The sequence below is a fragment of the Peromyscus californicus genome, unplaced genomic scaffold (genome assembly GCF_007827085.1).
Source record: "Peromyscus californicus insignis strain IS unplaced genomic scaffold, ASM782708v3 Scaffold_11__1_contigs__length_118956290, whole genome shotgun sequence".
Taxonomy (NCBI): Eukaryota; Metazoa; Chordata; class Mammalia; order Rodentia; family Cricetidae; genus Peromyscus; species Peromyscus californicus.
In genome coordinates this window covers 70,464,968-70,478,010 of record NW_026294402.1, presented here as the reverse complement: position 1 = coordinate 70,478,010, position 13,043 = coordinate 70,464,968, and the positions used below count along the sequence as shown (strand labels likewise).

Below are 13,043 nucleotides of genomic sequence, written 5' to 3'. Positions count from 1 at the left end.
AACCGAGTAGATGTCAAGACTAAAAAAAATCTATCAGCTGTCAACAGTATATAGCTGAAAGTTTGCTGCTGTAACCTATACACGTAATAAAGGCAAGATGGATTAACTGAAACAAAAAAAACTAACTTTTAATTCAAACGAGCGGTGATGGATGACACACAAGTGTAAAGAGTCTGAAGGGACACAGAGATAAACTCTAAATGGAATGCAGTATATCTCACACGGCTGTAGTTTTATCTGTCCTTCTGCAATCCCAGCATGTAGAAGGTAGAGACAAATGAATCAGGAGTTCAAGGTCAGCCTAGGCTACGTAAATCCCTATCTTTTGAACAACAAAAATAAAAATCAACTTTGTTTCCCCATTTTGAAAAGCAGAAATGAAGGCTCCTATGTGAAAACATAGTTTATTCTCTCATCCAGACATCTGTATTTTACTTTTACAAAATAGCAGACAAAATTTGGTTCTTTACAGTAGTACAGAATATACGATATTGAAATATATATTATAGCACTTGAGTTATAAACACACAGCAAAGGCATTATCACTTTACAGCCACCATGTTTTTCATACACTTGGGATCTCACTGGGAAATAAACATTGCTTTTGGCTTAAATATATAAATAGTCTTGGATGCTTTTTGTAGCTACAAAAGCCAGTCTAAAACTACCTCCATCTACAAAAGTGATAGGCTTTAGAGTACAGTTTTGCTATCATGCCATAAGAAGACATAACTATAGGAAGCCAGAGGAACTGATCACTTCAGCGCAGCTGCGGTTGCTCTACCTATCTGTGGCTCGAAGGTGCGCACTATGGGAGTCCAGAAGCGGCGTTGCTTCCGAACCCCCAGTCAGTGGATTCTTTAGGATCCAGCCATTTTGTAATGTGGGTTAAAGCGATGTCCACCAGTCACTAACTATGATAGAGCGAAGCAGCATAGGGGCTTTCTTCATCCCTGAAAAAGATAAATACAGCAGAAATCAGTGTTTACAACTGTACTCAGAACACACACATACGACTTACTATCCATTTGTCAAAGAAGAGCAGAAATAGACTGATGAAGCATTATGTGTGCCTTGGAAGCCCAGTGATGGTCATGTTCAGGTGAACTTTCTTCCCTCTTCTTTCTAAGGGACACTCAGTTATCAGAATAAACAACAGTATTTGCTTATATAATATTTGAATATATTAATGATATTCTAAATTATATTTGTTGTCTATATTCCTCTTCTTTCTCAAAACGATTTAAAAGCCAGGAGTGGTAGCTCATGCCAGTTGGAAGGCTGAGACAGAGGATAGCCAAGACTTCGGGGCCAACTGAACTACAATGAGACACTGTATTTATTAAAAAATAAAAGAATAAATGAAAATAAAAAGGATTTGAAGTCTATGCGACAACTGATATGTATTATAAAATAGAAATTTTAAAACAAGGACTAAGAAATCAATATATTAACCATAAAAAAGGCATAGTAGTTGAACCTTGGTATCAATTTTTTGTCCCTTCATGAAATCATACAGAAAGAAAAAACCCAATTATACATAAAGGGAAAGGTTTGCCCTAGGGTCAAATTTAAACTGCTCAGAAGGAATCTTAGGGGAATCTTGGTAAACAGCAGCAATGTCTTGACAAGCATTATAAGAATCAGTATTTGGGGGCTGGAGAGGTGGCTCAGCAGTTAAGAGAACCAGCTGCTCTTCCAGAGGACCCAGGTTCAATTCCCAACACCTAAATGGCAGCTCACAGCTGTCTATAGCTCCAGTTCCAGGGGATCCAGCACCCTCACACACACACATGTAGGCCAAACACCGATGCACATAAAATATAAATAAATAAATAATAAAAACAAAACCAGGCATCAGTATTTTATGTCTTCTCCAGGGCACTGCTTCCCTTGGAGGTGTCATGAGATGCTCTAGTTCCAGTTGCTACCTCAGACAGCTAGCTGGACTGCAGCACTAGGCCGAGAAGCAAACTTTATATGCAAAAATAACAGAGACAGAGGTAGGGCAACAGACTCAGCCCATAGAGTGGGTAGCAGCTCCACTTAGATTTCACAAAGATGCCTTTCTAGGGCCGAGGAAGCAGATGGCTGTCTGTCCATAAAGTACTTGCTGCCCAAGCGTGAGGCCCTGAGTTCAATCCCCAGAACCCACAGAAAACGCCAGGCATGGTAGGAGATTCATAATAATCCCGGTGCTGGAGAGGCAGGGCCAGGGGGATTCCCCAAACGGCCAACCTAGCCTATTTAGTCACTTCCAAAAGATGCAGTCTCAAAAATACAAGGTAGACAGGATCCTGAAGAAAGGCATCCAAAGTTGACCTCTGACCATCACACTCCTGTGCATACACACACCTGCACACACATGCACCTGTATACACACACTACACACACACACACACACACACACACACACACACACACACACACACACACACATTCTACCACTAAGATAGATTTTTTTCAAACAAGAACATCATAGAGTATTGGTCCAGACTCTGACACCTCTACCAGGAATCTTCACCTGGTCTCTTCTTTGAGTTTCCTGGCTGCCTGTGTTGATAGCTTAATCTGTAAGTCAAGTCTCTGCAGGAAATCTCTGGCAGACACTTCCTCGGGCTGCGCAGGTTTGGGGTCTGGGTCCTGAGGGCTGGGAGGGGGCAGTTCGTCCCCAGCCAACACGGGCTCCTCCTCATGACAAAAACTGCTGTCAACAGTTTCCTTTTCTGGAGAATCAATGAAGTTAAGTCCATTAAAGAGCAGAGGTTTCTCTGATAGAATCGGGATGCTCAAGGTCTTCTTCAGAAATATACAGTCATTGGTAAACAGTTTATTGGCCCTTTTAATCTGTTCCATCTAAAACACACAAAAAGAAAAAGAAACACAGAGTTACATACAACTAAGTTCCAGAGTTGAAATTAATATAAGCACGGAACTGTACATATTCAGAAACAACTGTGTGCAATGCCGGGCTGGCTAGTTTTACGGCAACTTGACACAGGCTTGAGTCATTTGGGAAGAGGGAATCTCAATCGACAAAATGCTTCCATCAGACTTTCCCGTAGACAGTCTGTCGTACATTTTCTTGACTAGTGATTGATGTAGGTGAGCTCATCCCACAGGGGTCGTGCCGCCCCTTGGCAGGTGGTCCTGCATGAAAGAAGCAGGCTGAGGAAGCCATGAGGAACAAGCCAGTAAGCAGCGCTCCTCCACGGCTTCTGATCAGTTCCTGCCTCCAGTCCCTGGCCTGACTTCCTTTGATGATGGAGCATAACCTGAAATCGACCAAGTTGCTTTTGATCATGGTGTTTATCACAGCAATAAAAACTCTTCGGCAAATGCTTTCTCTGCATTCTAGAATCTTTCCCTCTGCAGAGAACTCCTGTTATTTCAAAAATAACATGAAAGTCATCTCCTCCTTTACAAGCAGACTTGTTTGTTTTGTTGGGGGCTTTTTGTTGTTTGCTTGGTTGGGGGTTGGGGGAGGGTTGTTGTCTGTTTGAGACGGGATCTCATGTCACCCAGGTTGGCCTTGAACTCACTATGAAGCTGAGCATGACTGAACTGAACTTCTGACTCTGTCCCCACCTCCCTAGTGCTAACATCCGGTGACACCTTATAGCTGGTTTATATAATGCTGGGGATCAGACCTGGAGCTTCACAAATGCTAGACAAGCACTCTACCAACTGAGCCGCATCCCCTGCCCTCTACGGGCATCTTCTAACACATACTATTTCCTCTATAAGACACCTTTTACTATCAGTGGCCCTTAACCACTGAAACATAAAGATGTAGATTTTTTATTACTTGTTTATTCAAAACACATTTTTTATTATTTTGTGTGTATGGGTGTTTTTTGCCTGTGTGTATGTATGTGTACCACATGCATGCAGTTCCCTTGGAGGCCAGAAGAGGGCATGAGATCCTGTGAAATTATCATTAAAGAAGGTTGTGAGCCACCATGTGGGTGCTGGGGAATCAAAACCAGGTCCTCTGGAAGAATAGCTGCTGAGCCATCTCTCCAGCCCCTTTAGCACTAACTTAATTCTTTTTTTTTTTTATTTTTTTTTTAAAGATTTATTTATTTATTATGTATACAGTGTTCTGTCTACACGTATCCCTGCAGGCCATAAGAGGGCACCAGATCTCATTACTGATGGTTGTGAGCCACCATGTGGTTGCTGGGAATTGAACTCAAGACCTCTGGAAGAGTAGGCTGTGCTCTTAACCCCTGAGCCCCTAACTTAATTCTTATTTGAACATTTCTGTTACCTGGCTTTTTAAAAGTCTTTCTGTTGATGCGCTCTTACTTGTAGAGGGATCCCTACTACATCTCTGGAATTCTGCTTGGTAAATTAATAGACCCAGGAAGTGGTAGAGACGTGTGTCTGAGCAGAATGTCAGAGAATGTTGTAGGTTAGAGCTACAACCATGGGGAAGGGCTCCAGTTTTCATCCTTCTGACTTCAAATGGGCCTTAAAGAATTAGTACCTGAAGGTCTGCAGAGATGGCTCAGTGGTTAAGAGCACTGATTGTTCTTCCAGAGGTCCTGAGTTCAATTCCCAGTACCCACAAGGCAGCTCACAACTGTCTAAAACTCCAAGATCCAACACCCTCACACATGCACGCAAAACACCAGTGCACATAAAATAAAAATAAATAAACTACTTTTAAAAAAAAAAAATGCCGGGCGGTGGTGGCACACGCCTTTAATCCCAGCACTTGGGAGGCAGAGGCAGGCAGATCTCTGTGAGTTTGAGGCCAGCCTGGTCTACAGAGTGAGTTCCAGGAAAGGTGCAAAGCTACACAGAGAAACCCTGTCTCGAACCCCCCCCCCAAAAAAAAAGAATTAGTACCTGAGGGTCAGGTAAGAAAAGGAGATAGGGGACATTATACAAATAGTGTATCATTCTTTTACCCTACAGAGTTTAGTGTGAGTACTCACGATACATGTTTAGTGTGAGTACTCAAAATAGCCAAGTTATGTAACTGGTATAAGACCATCAACAGATGAATGGCTAGGATACAGAAACGTGGTATTTATGCACAATGGAGTTTTATTCAACCATAAGGAAAAAAGAAATCATGTCATTTGTAGGAAAATGAATGGAACTTGGAGGTCCTCACGTAAAGAGAAATAAGCCATACTCAGAAAGACAAATACCCTGTGCAGATTCAAAAGGAGAAAGACACGGAAACAGAAGAGGGAAGAAAAGACCCAGCAGGAGAGATCAGGGGACAGGAGAGGGGAATGAGAAGGCAATATGATCAAAGTATGCTATATGAGTGCATGAAAATGTCAGAGGAAACCCATGGTTTTGTATCATTAACATATGATCATAAAAATGAGATTAAAAGGGTTTTCAAAAAGTAATGCTCTTGATTGTATTCTTGATGAGCAATGGCTTGCACCAACAGCACTGTCTCCAGACTCGGTTTACCTAATGTCAAAGTGTGGCACCAGCCACGCAAAGAGCACCAGTTCTGCTGCAGAGCAGAGAAAGTGGCACAGCTTGGGAACAACAAGCGTCCAGTCATGGTAAAGAAACTGGAATTCACTGCATCCTGCTGTTCCGCTAAGGTCAAGTGTAGAAGCTGGAGCTTATTTGGAATGTGCTAAGAAGCCCTTGGACAGGCGTGGTGATACAAAACCTGTAATCTCAGTGCTGGGGGCCAAGGAAGAACCCTGCAACTTCAAGGCTAGCCCTGGCTACATACATTGTGGGGTTGAGGCTAGCCTATGATACACAGTGAAACTCTGTCTCAAAAAAGTGAGAGTGGGGCAGGAGGGGGAGGGTATAGTTCAGTTGATAGAGTTTTTGTTAACAAGCTTGAGTCCTAGGTTCAGTCTCCGGCGATGTTTCTACTAGGCATGGTGGCACATGTCTGTAACCCTAGAACATGTGTATCTGTTGGAAGTTCAAGTCCACACTAGCTCCATAAACCACAGTTGAGTTTGAGCCTGGGATACATGAGACCCTGTCTCAATAATCCAACAAAACAAAACAAAAAGATAGTTCCTGAAGGGTAAAAGAGGGAGAGATGTGATCTAATTATAGTTAAAGATCATCAGTTATAAACAAAAAAACAAAATCAACCACTCTGGAGTTGTGGGGACCTTCACAGCAGCAGCTGTGTAACTGGATAATCCAGGCCACAGAAGATGCTCTACCTTGTGAGGAATGCTTTCTATTTCCATCTGAATACAGGTCTGGAAATTTCACCTCACAGGAAAGTAAGACAGCTCAAGATCCAGCTGAGGAAGAGCTGGAAATCTCATTTCCACAGGTCCCTGCTCCTCCTCAGGGCCATTCAATCCTGGGAACAGAAAGTGTGACCTTTCAAAGTGACACAGAATGAGTTTCTGTTTCTCAGGAATGGGAGGTTCAGCAATGGAACACTTTCACTTTCATCCTCTCCTGGCCAGGTGTGAGCAGTGTGACCCAATGAGACCAGCCTACCACCTGGTCACTAAGAAACAGACTGGAAAAAGTCATGCAATGATTATCTCTGTAAATAGTAAATGATTATCTGTGACATGTTCCATTCCGGGTGTTAGTGGAAACCAGAACCTTCCCATCACCATGTGTCCATGGAGGAAAAGATAGCTTGTTTGTCCTTCCTCATTCTCAAAAGAATATATGAAATCCACTTACAGGAAATGCCCCCAAAAGGTAAATACATGTCAGAATATATATTATCCATCTCCTGGAACTGGAGAATGGTGAGTGAGTGAAATGGGTCTGGAGCTATCTTTGGGGTGAAAGAACTTTCTGAAATTGAACAGTGTCAACGACTTCACAATTGTAAGCTTATTAAACATAACTGGGTGAATTTTGTGCTCTGTAATTATACCTCAGGGACAGTGTTTGAGGGGGGAAAAAACACATGAAAAACTATTAAAACCCCAAATTACAGGTTACCTCGCCATCCCTTTCACTCTGGGTACCACTATGACAGTCGACCACCTGGACCACATAGTTAAGCCTGACTCCCAGGACTCCTCTTCCTGACCACACCACATTCTCCCAGCCAGGGAACTTTTACGTGGGGACATGCAGAGCAACTCAGCTTAGCAGCTAAATGGACCAGAGGGATGACCTGGGGCTAAATCTGATTGAAGCTAGACACAGTGGCGTATTATCGCCGCATTCAGGCAGCAGAAGCAGGGAGATCAACTTGAGCATTTCTCTGATACAGAGTGAGTTCTAGACTGTCAAAGAAGGAGGGGGCCGTATGCAAATACATCTCCATTGCTGCCTCCTTCCTATTTGCAGTTCCTATGCTGTCCTCTAGTTTTTCTAAGGTCTCCAAATAAAATATTCTAAGTGGTAACTTAGAGCTCTGACCAGTTTCCCCTGGAGGCTTAGATACAGCAGGGAGGGGCCGGGATGCTGGAAAAAAACAAACAATAGCTGAATCCAGAGCCAGAGTGAAGGAAGGGGACTGTGTGTCTCAGTAGAAACAAACACAGCCAGGGACATTCCAGACCCAGCAAGCTTTATGTCTGAGGCTCAGACAGCAGTTAATGGTTTTCTCAAGCAGCCCCCTAATGGTTTCGGTTTCCCAGAACCACTTCCTCAAACTCTAGGAGAGATGCCTAAATGAGTGTGACACTCACCACTGGAGGAGGGGAGAGCACACACCAACAGCGCACCCCAGCAGCCGCACCTGGGAGACAGAACTGGTCTTTCCTCTGGAATGGCTCATGCCTACAACCCCAAGCGCCAAAATGGAGGCAGGAGGATCGGGAGTTCAAGGCCAGTGTGGGCCACGTAGTAATTTCAAGAATAGCTGGGGCTACCTGACATCTTATCTCAAAAGAAACAAAAAAAAAAAAAAAAAAAAAAAAAAAAAAGAGGGTCTACAAGATGGTTCAGTAGTTAAAGGCACTTGCCACCAAGTAAGACCACCTCAAATGGATCTCTGGGACCCACGCGATGGAAAGAGAGAACTGAAGCTTTTAGCTGGTTAAGCTTCAGGCTTTCAAGCATCAGTTCAGCTGAGAGCCACTGGGATGAGGACACAGAAGCTTCCAGTCTGAGGAAACAGGATCAGCTGAGGAATTGGTGAGGTGAGGTGGCTGTGGCTTGTTTTGCTTCTCTGATCTTCCAGCACTCACCTCAATACCTGGCTCCAGGTTTGTTTTTATTAATAAGAACTTTTAAGATTCCTGCTACAGCCTCCAGGGCCTCCAGGCGAATATCTATGTCAGATATACTCAAGAGAAGTAGTAAACAAGTCAGAACACACAAACATGGCCATCTTTCTGACATTATGACTAATGCTGGATCAATAAAGTTCATACTCAAGAACCATGCAATCAGGTTTCCAAAAAACAAATCCATAATGTTTTACGTCGGTTTATAATTTTACACAAAGTCGCATTCGGAGCTGGTTTGCATGTGGCCCTGGACTCCAGTTTAGACACACTTGACAGCCTATCAACAGATCACCCAGAACCTGGCCACTTCTCACCTCACCTGTCCTTCTTCACGGCTGTGATCCAAGTTACCGGTCTAGCACATCTGTATCACTTGAACTCATAGAGATCCAGAGGGAGTTCTGCTTCTGGAATGCTAGGATTAAAGGAGTGTGCTACCACTGCCTATCCTCTATGTTTATCCGGTCTCTCCTCGGTCCTGGTCCATAGAGTCTATTATCAAAGCAGCAGCCAGAATGACCCTTTACAGTCAGGCCTGCTGGCACATACACCACTCCAGAGGCTGAGGCAGGATGACAGATGTAAGGTCAGACTGGGATCATACAGGGAACTTTTCTCGAAACAAAACGCACCTGTGTTGGTGAGTTTTACGTCAACTTGACACAAGCTAGAGTCACTAGGAAAAGGGACTACAGATTGAGAAAATGTCTCCTCTAAGATTGGCCTATAGGAGCCAGGCGGTGGTGTCGCATGCCTTTAATCCAAGCACTCAGGAGGCAGAGGCAGGGGGATCGCTGAGTTTGAGGCCAGCCTGGTTTACAGAGTAAGTTCCAGGACAGCCAGGGCTACACAAAAAAACTCTGTCTCAAAAAAAAAAAAAAAAAAACCACTGGGCGGTGGTGGTACACACCTTTAGTCCCAGCAGTCAGGAGGCAGAGGAAGGCGGATCTCTGTGAGTTCAAGGCCAGCCTGGTCTACAGCACGAGATCCAGGACAGGCACCAAAACTACACAAGAAATCCTGTCTCGAAAAAGCAAAAACAAAAAACAAAACAAAAAAAATTAAATTAAATTAAAAATAAGAAAAAAAATTAAAAACCAGGGGTGAGTTTGCCTTTAAGAGAACATCTATCAATGTATGAATGAGAGCAGGAAGGTCAGTATCTGGCGGGTAAAGCACAGAGGTGCTGCTAAATATCCAACACTGCACAGGACCGCCTCCTGAAACATGCAGTCTCCCCATCTGTATCAACAGAGTTTAGCATACTGATGCACACCTGTACTCTAGCAGGTCAAAGATCAGGAGTTCAAGGTCATCCTCACCTACATAGGGAGTTTGAGGACAATCTGGGCTACATAAGACCCTGGCTTGAAAAAATATAAATAAATGAAAATAAAAAACATATTAACAATGGTTCTGAGGTTGAGAAGTTGCCATTTAGACTTCTTGTAACCATAAATGGAGTGCCTAATTCATTATACCTGACTCTACCACATTAGAACCAGAAGTTGGGGGCTGGAGAAACACTGCAGCAGTTAAGAGCACTCTAAGGCTGCTCTACCCTGGACCAGATTTTTTTATTCTCAGCACCCACATTGTGGCTCACAACAGGCTGTGACTCCAGTCCCAGGGGGATCCAAGACCCTCTTCTGGCCACCACAGGCACCAGGCATGCATGTGGTACACAGACATACATGCAGGCAAAACACCCCTGCACGTAAAATAAATAGCATTTTAAAAAAATATAAAATCAGAAACCTTTATAAAAGTAATATAGATCTGCGTTAGACTTGAATGGGAAAGGGTAATAAGGTTAAAAGTAACAGGGTCTACATCAGACAAATTGTAGGTTAGAAGGCATTTGAACAAAAAAAGGGGGGGTTGGAGATTTAGCTCAGTGGTAGAGTGCTTGCTTAGCAAGCGCAAGGCCCTGGGTTCGGTCCTCAGCTCCAAATTTAAAAAAAAAAAAAGGCATTTGAACAAAAGTGGAGAACTAGGCAAGAGTCTAGCAGATGCATTCTAGAAGAACAAGGGTCTCAGAAGAACTGTCAATGGGAAGAGACCAAAGGAAATGCAATTCTCTTGGATATCGCAGACTCAGAAGTATACACATACGAGCCTAGTAGCCAAGACGCACAGAAACCAGACAAAATGAACTTCCTTCTTCAGAGAGCAGGATGCTGAGAGCTCTTGCTAAGATCAGAAGTAATATCTAGAACAAAGAAAATACTTTTCCCTGTGTTACTTCAAGCCTAGATGATAACTATACTTGGAAATACCCTGCCCTCGTATCTCTCTTCTCATCTGTAAGAAGATGAACCACATCTGTCTCCCCTAGGCTTCTTATGAAAGTCAAATTAAATAAGATCAATATGAGAACAAACAGAGGCTGGCTGGAGAGGTGGCCTTCAGAGCACAGGCTGCTCTTCCAGAGAACCAGGGTTCAATTCCCAGCACACACACAAGATGGCTTACAACCTTCTGTAACTCCATTTCCAGGATGCCCTCTTCTGGCCTCTGCGGGCACCAGGCACACAGGTGGTGCACATACATGCATGCAGGCAAAACACTCACACACACAAAAATAAATAAATCATTTTCCTACAAATGAAAACAGGCAAATGTGATGCCTGGCACACAGCGGGTACTCAGAAATGAGCAGCCACTGAGATTTCTCAGTTCTGCTTTTCGTTGGCTCTGACCCAAACCAGACCCCAAGGATGTGCATGAAGGCAGCTGGACATGTATGTTCCCATTAGAACTGCCAAAAAGGGTCTCCAAATGGGGTGCTAATGCTCTCGGTGCCCTTAAATGATAGAAAGACTTGCTGGTAAACAAACACCTGGTTTAATATGCAAAATAGGTTACTCTGAAGATGCAGACGGGATCATCTTTCTTCCAAAGCTTGCTGCCCACGAAGCTTCAGGAAAGAGCCCTGAAAACGGATACTGAGCTCCAATGTGAAGAGGCTATCACACAGCTCACAGTTAATTATAAGTAATTTCAATGAAAGAACTTCTTCCCTCAGGTTTCCATGATCTTCCCTGAGGTGTAATACAATATACCCAAGATGCAAACCCTTATAAATTTGTAAAAACACAGCCCTCGAGCTCACCTAGACCTCAGTTCCTGGCTGCTCTTTAGCGACAGGTGTCACGTTCAGGGTTGCCAGTGAGCCCAGGGGTGTAATTTCACTTCTAAATAAAGAAGCAGAATCGATAGAACCAGAACCATCCCTGGGAAGAACTGGACATCCTGACTCATCACAGCTTGTTTACACAGCGCAGCATTCGCCTCGGTTTGGCTTTGAGTAAATATGTAGTGAGCCCCGGGTAGCAGAACGGGTAAAGGTAGCTATGGGTCATGCCAAAAACGCGGGCCACCTTTAGTGTTTTCTCACACGACAGACACGATCTGAGACTGGCAGAAGACCGTCCCTCTTGCAGCAGCAGCAGCAGCAGCAGCTTAGACTCCCATTGCAGTTGCAGCAGCAGCTTAGACTCCCATTGCAGTTGCAGCAGCGCGCGCCGGGATGCGGCGCGGGGACGCACGGCCTGCTCCCCCCACCCTCCCTCCGCTCCCCGTCCCCAACCCCGCCCGGAGGCCGCAGACCCGGGCCGCGGAGGCGCGCTCGGCTCACCGTGACTCCGTACTTGAGCGCGATGCCCTGCAGCGTGTCTCCGGCGCGGACCCGGTGCTCCACATGGCGCTCGATGACGCCGGCGCTCAGCGGCGCCCGCACGCTGGCCGTGCTGCCGTACGAGCGGGTCTTGGTGCGGGCCAGGCTCAGCGACAGCTCGGCCTCCTCCGGCTCCGAGCCGGAGCGAGAGCGCGGCGGCGGGGAGGGCGCCGAGGCCCGGTGCGCACGGAGGCCGCCTTCCCGCGGGGCCGGCGCAGGCGAGAGATCCGCCATGGGTCCTGCCAAGGCCGCCGGGGCGCCGAGCTCGCCAAGGGGGCGGCGCCTCCTCCTCCGCCTCTTCCTCCTCACTGGGGCCGCTGCTGCTGCTGCTGCTGCTGCTGCTGGCCGTGCCGCGGGGGCGGCAGGCGCGAGGCCGAGGCGGGGAGCTGCGGGTCCCGCATGGCGTGCGCCGCCCTCTGAGGCCCGCTTTTCCCGGCACCCGCGCTCCCCGTGCGCCGGGGAGGGGAAAAGGGGAGCGGAGGCCCCGCCGCAGTGTGCGGGTCCTGCGGGAGGAGGCCCTGCGGAAGCGGGAGCGCACTGAGGCCTGTGGGCCTCAGGTGGACCCCAGAACCAACCGTGCAGACAGGAAAGAGCCCGACTGCAGCCTTTGCTGGCCACAGTAGACACCCCCCACTATCGATGGTGCAGCTGGGCCAGCTTGCCCAGAGGTACCTGCTTCGTGACATCAAAGTCTTGGTGGGAGGAAACCTTGGTGGGAGGATCACTGAACAGAGCTTCCAAGGGTCCCTCTCCACCCTGGGGGTACGGTTCTTCTGACACCCTCTTCCCACACACACACACACACACACACACACACACACACACACACACACACACACACACACACTTGCTTGGTACTGGGGGTTGACCTCAGTCTTGCACATGCTAAGCAAGCGCTCTATCACTGACCTATAATGCCCACGTACACCAATTCTCTCTGTTTAGTTTTTAGGCCTGCTAGGTAGCCGCTGTCTAACCCTTCCGTTGTTTGGGGTTCCTTCTTCTTTGCCAAGCAGTGCCAGTTTAAGGCCTAGACTGTCTTGAGAACCTACCACTATGGTTCATTCTCCTGGCACACTGTAATTTGCTGCCTGTGCCTCTGTTACCGGCTTCCTCTTTGACACCCTGAAATCATAACTCCCCTGATGTTATCATTAAACCACCAAAGTCTCTTGTCTATCGTCTCCATCTCAGCACCC

The 13,043-nt window shown here is 46.1% G+C and overlaps 1 protein-coding gene across 3 annotated transcripts; it reads right to left on the bottom strand.

Annotated features, from left to right (window-relative positions):
• Positions 1-385: 385 nt before the first annotated feature.
• Positions 386-12,407, bottom strand: Lysmd2 (LysM domain containing 2). 3 transcript variants are annotated; one of them, XM_052714668.1, is made up of 3 exons: positions 11,806-12,407; positions 2,525-2,856; positions 386-953 (listed from the first exon to the last, which is right to left on the bottom strand). In XM_052714668.1, the coding sequence occupies exons 1-3, from the start codon at positions 12,076-12,078 to the stop codon at positions 911-913; spliced, it is 648 nt and encodes a 215-aa protein (XP_052570628.1). In that variant the 5' UTR covers positions 12,079-12,407; the 3' UTR covers positions 386-910. The 3 variants fall into 3 exon arrangements, with proteins under 3 accessions (XP_052570628.1, XP_052570646.1, XP_052570637.1); XM_052714686.1 differs by lacking the exon at positions 11,806-12,407 and adding an exon at positions 11,549-11,650; XM_052714677.1 differs by lacking the exon at positions 11,806-12,407 and adding an exon at positions 11,281-11,411.
• Between the last annotated feature and the right edge of the window lie 636 nt (positions 12,408-13,043).

What these genes read in the sequence shown, in the direction of transcription:
- Lysmd2 (XM_052714668.1), bottom strand. Translation starts at nt 12,078, where the DNA reads ATGGCGGATCTCTCGCCTGCGCCGGCCCCGCGGGAAGGCGGCCTCCGT. An exon ending in CGCTCAAGTACGGAGTCACG is followed by an intron (nt 2,857 to 11,805) that starts GTGAGCCGAGCG and finishes TGTGTGTTTTAG; the next exon opens with ATGGAACAGATTAAAAGGGC. An exon ending in AAACTCAAAGAAGAGACCAG is followed by an intron (nt 954 to 2,524) that starts GTGAAGATTCCT and finishes TATCTTTTTCAG; the next exon opens with GGATGAAGAAAGCCCCTATG.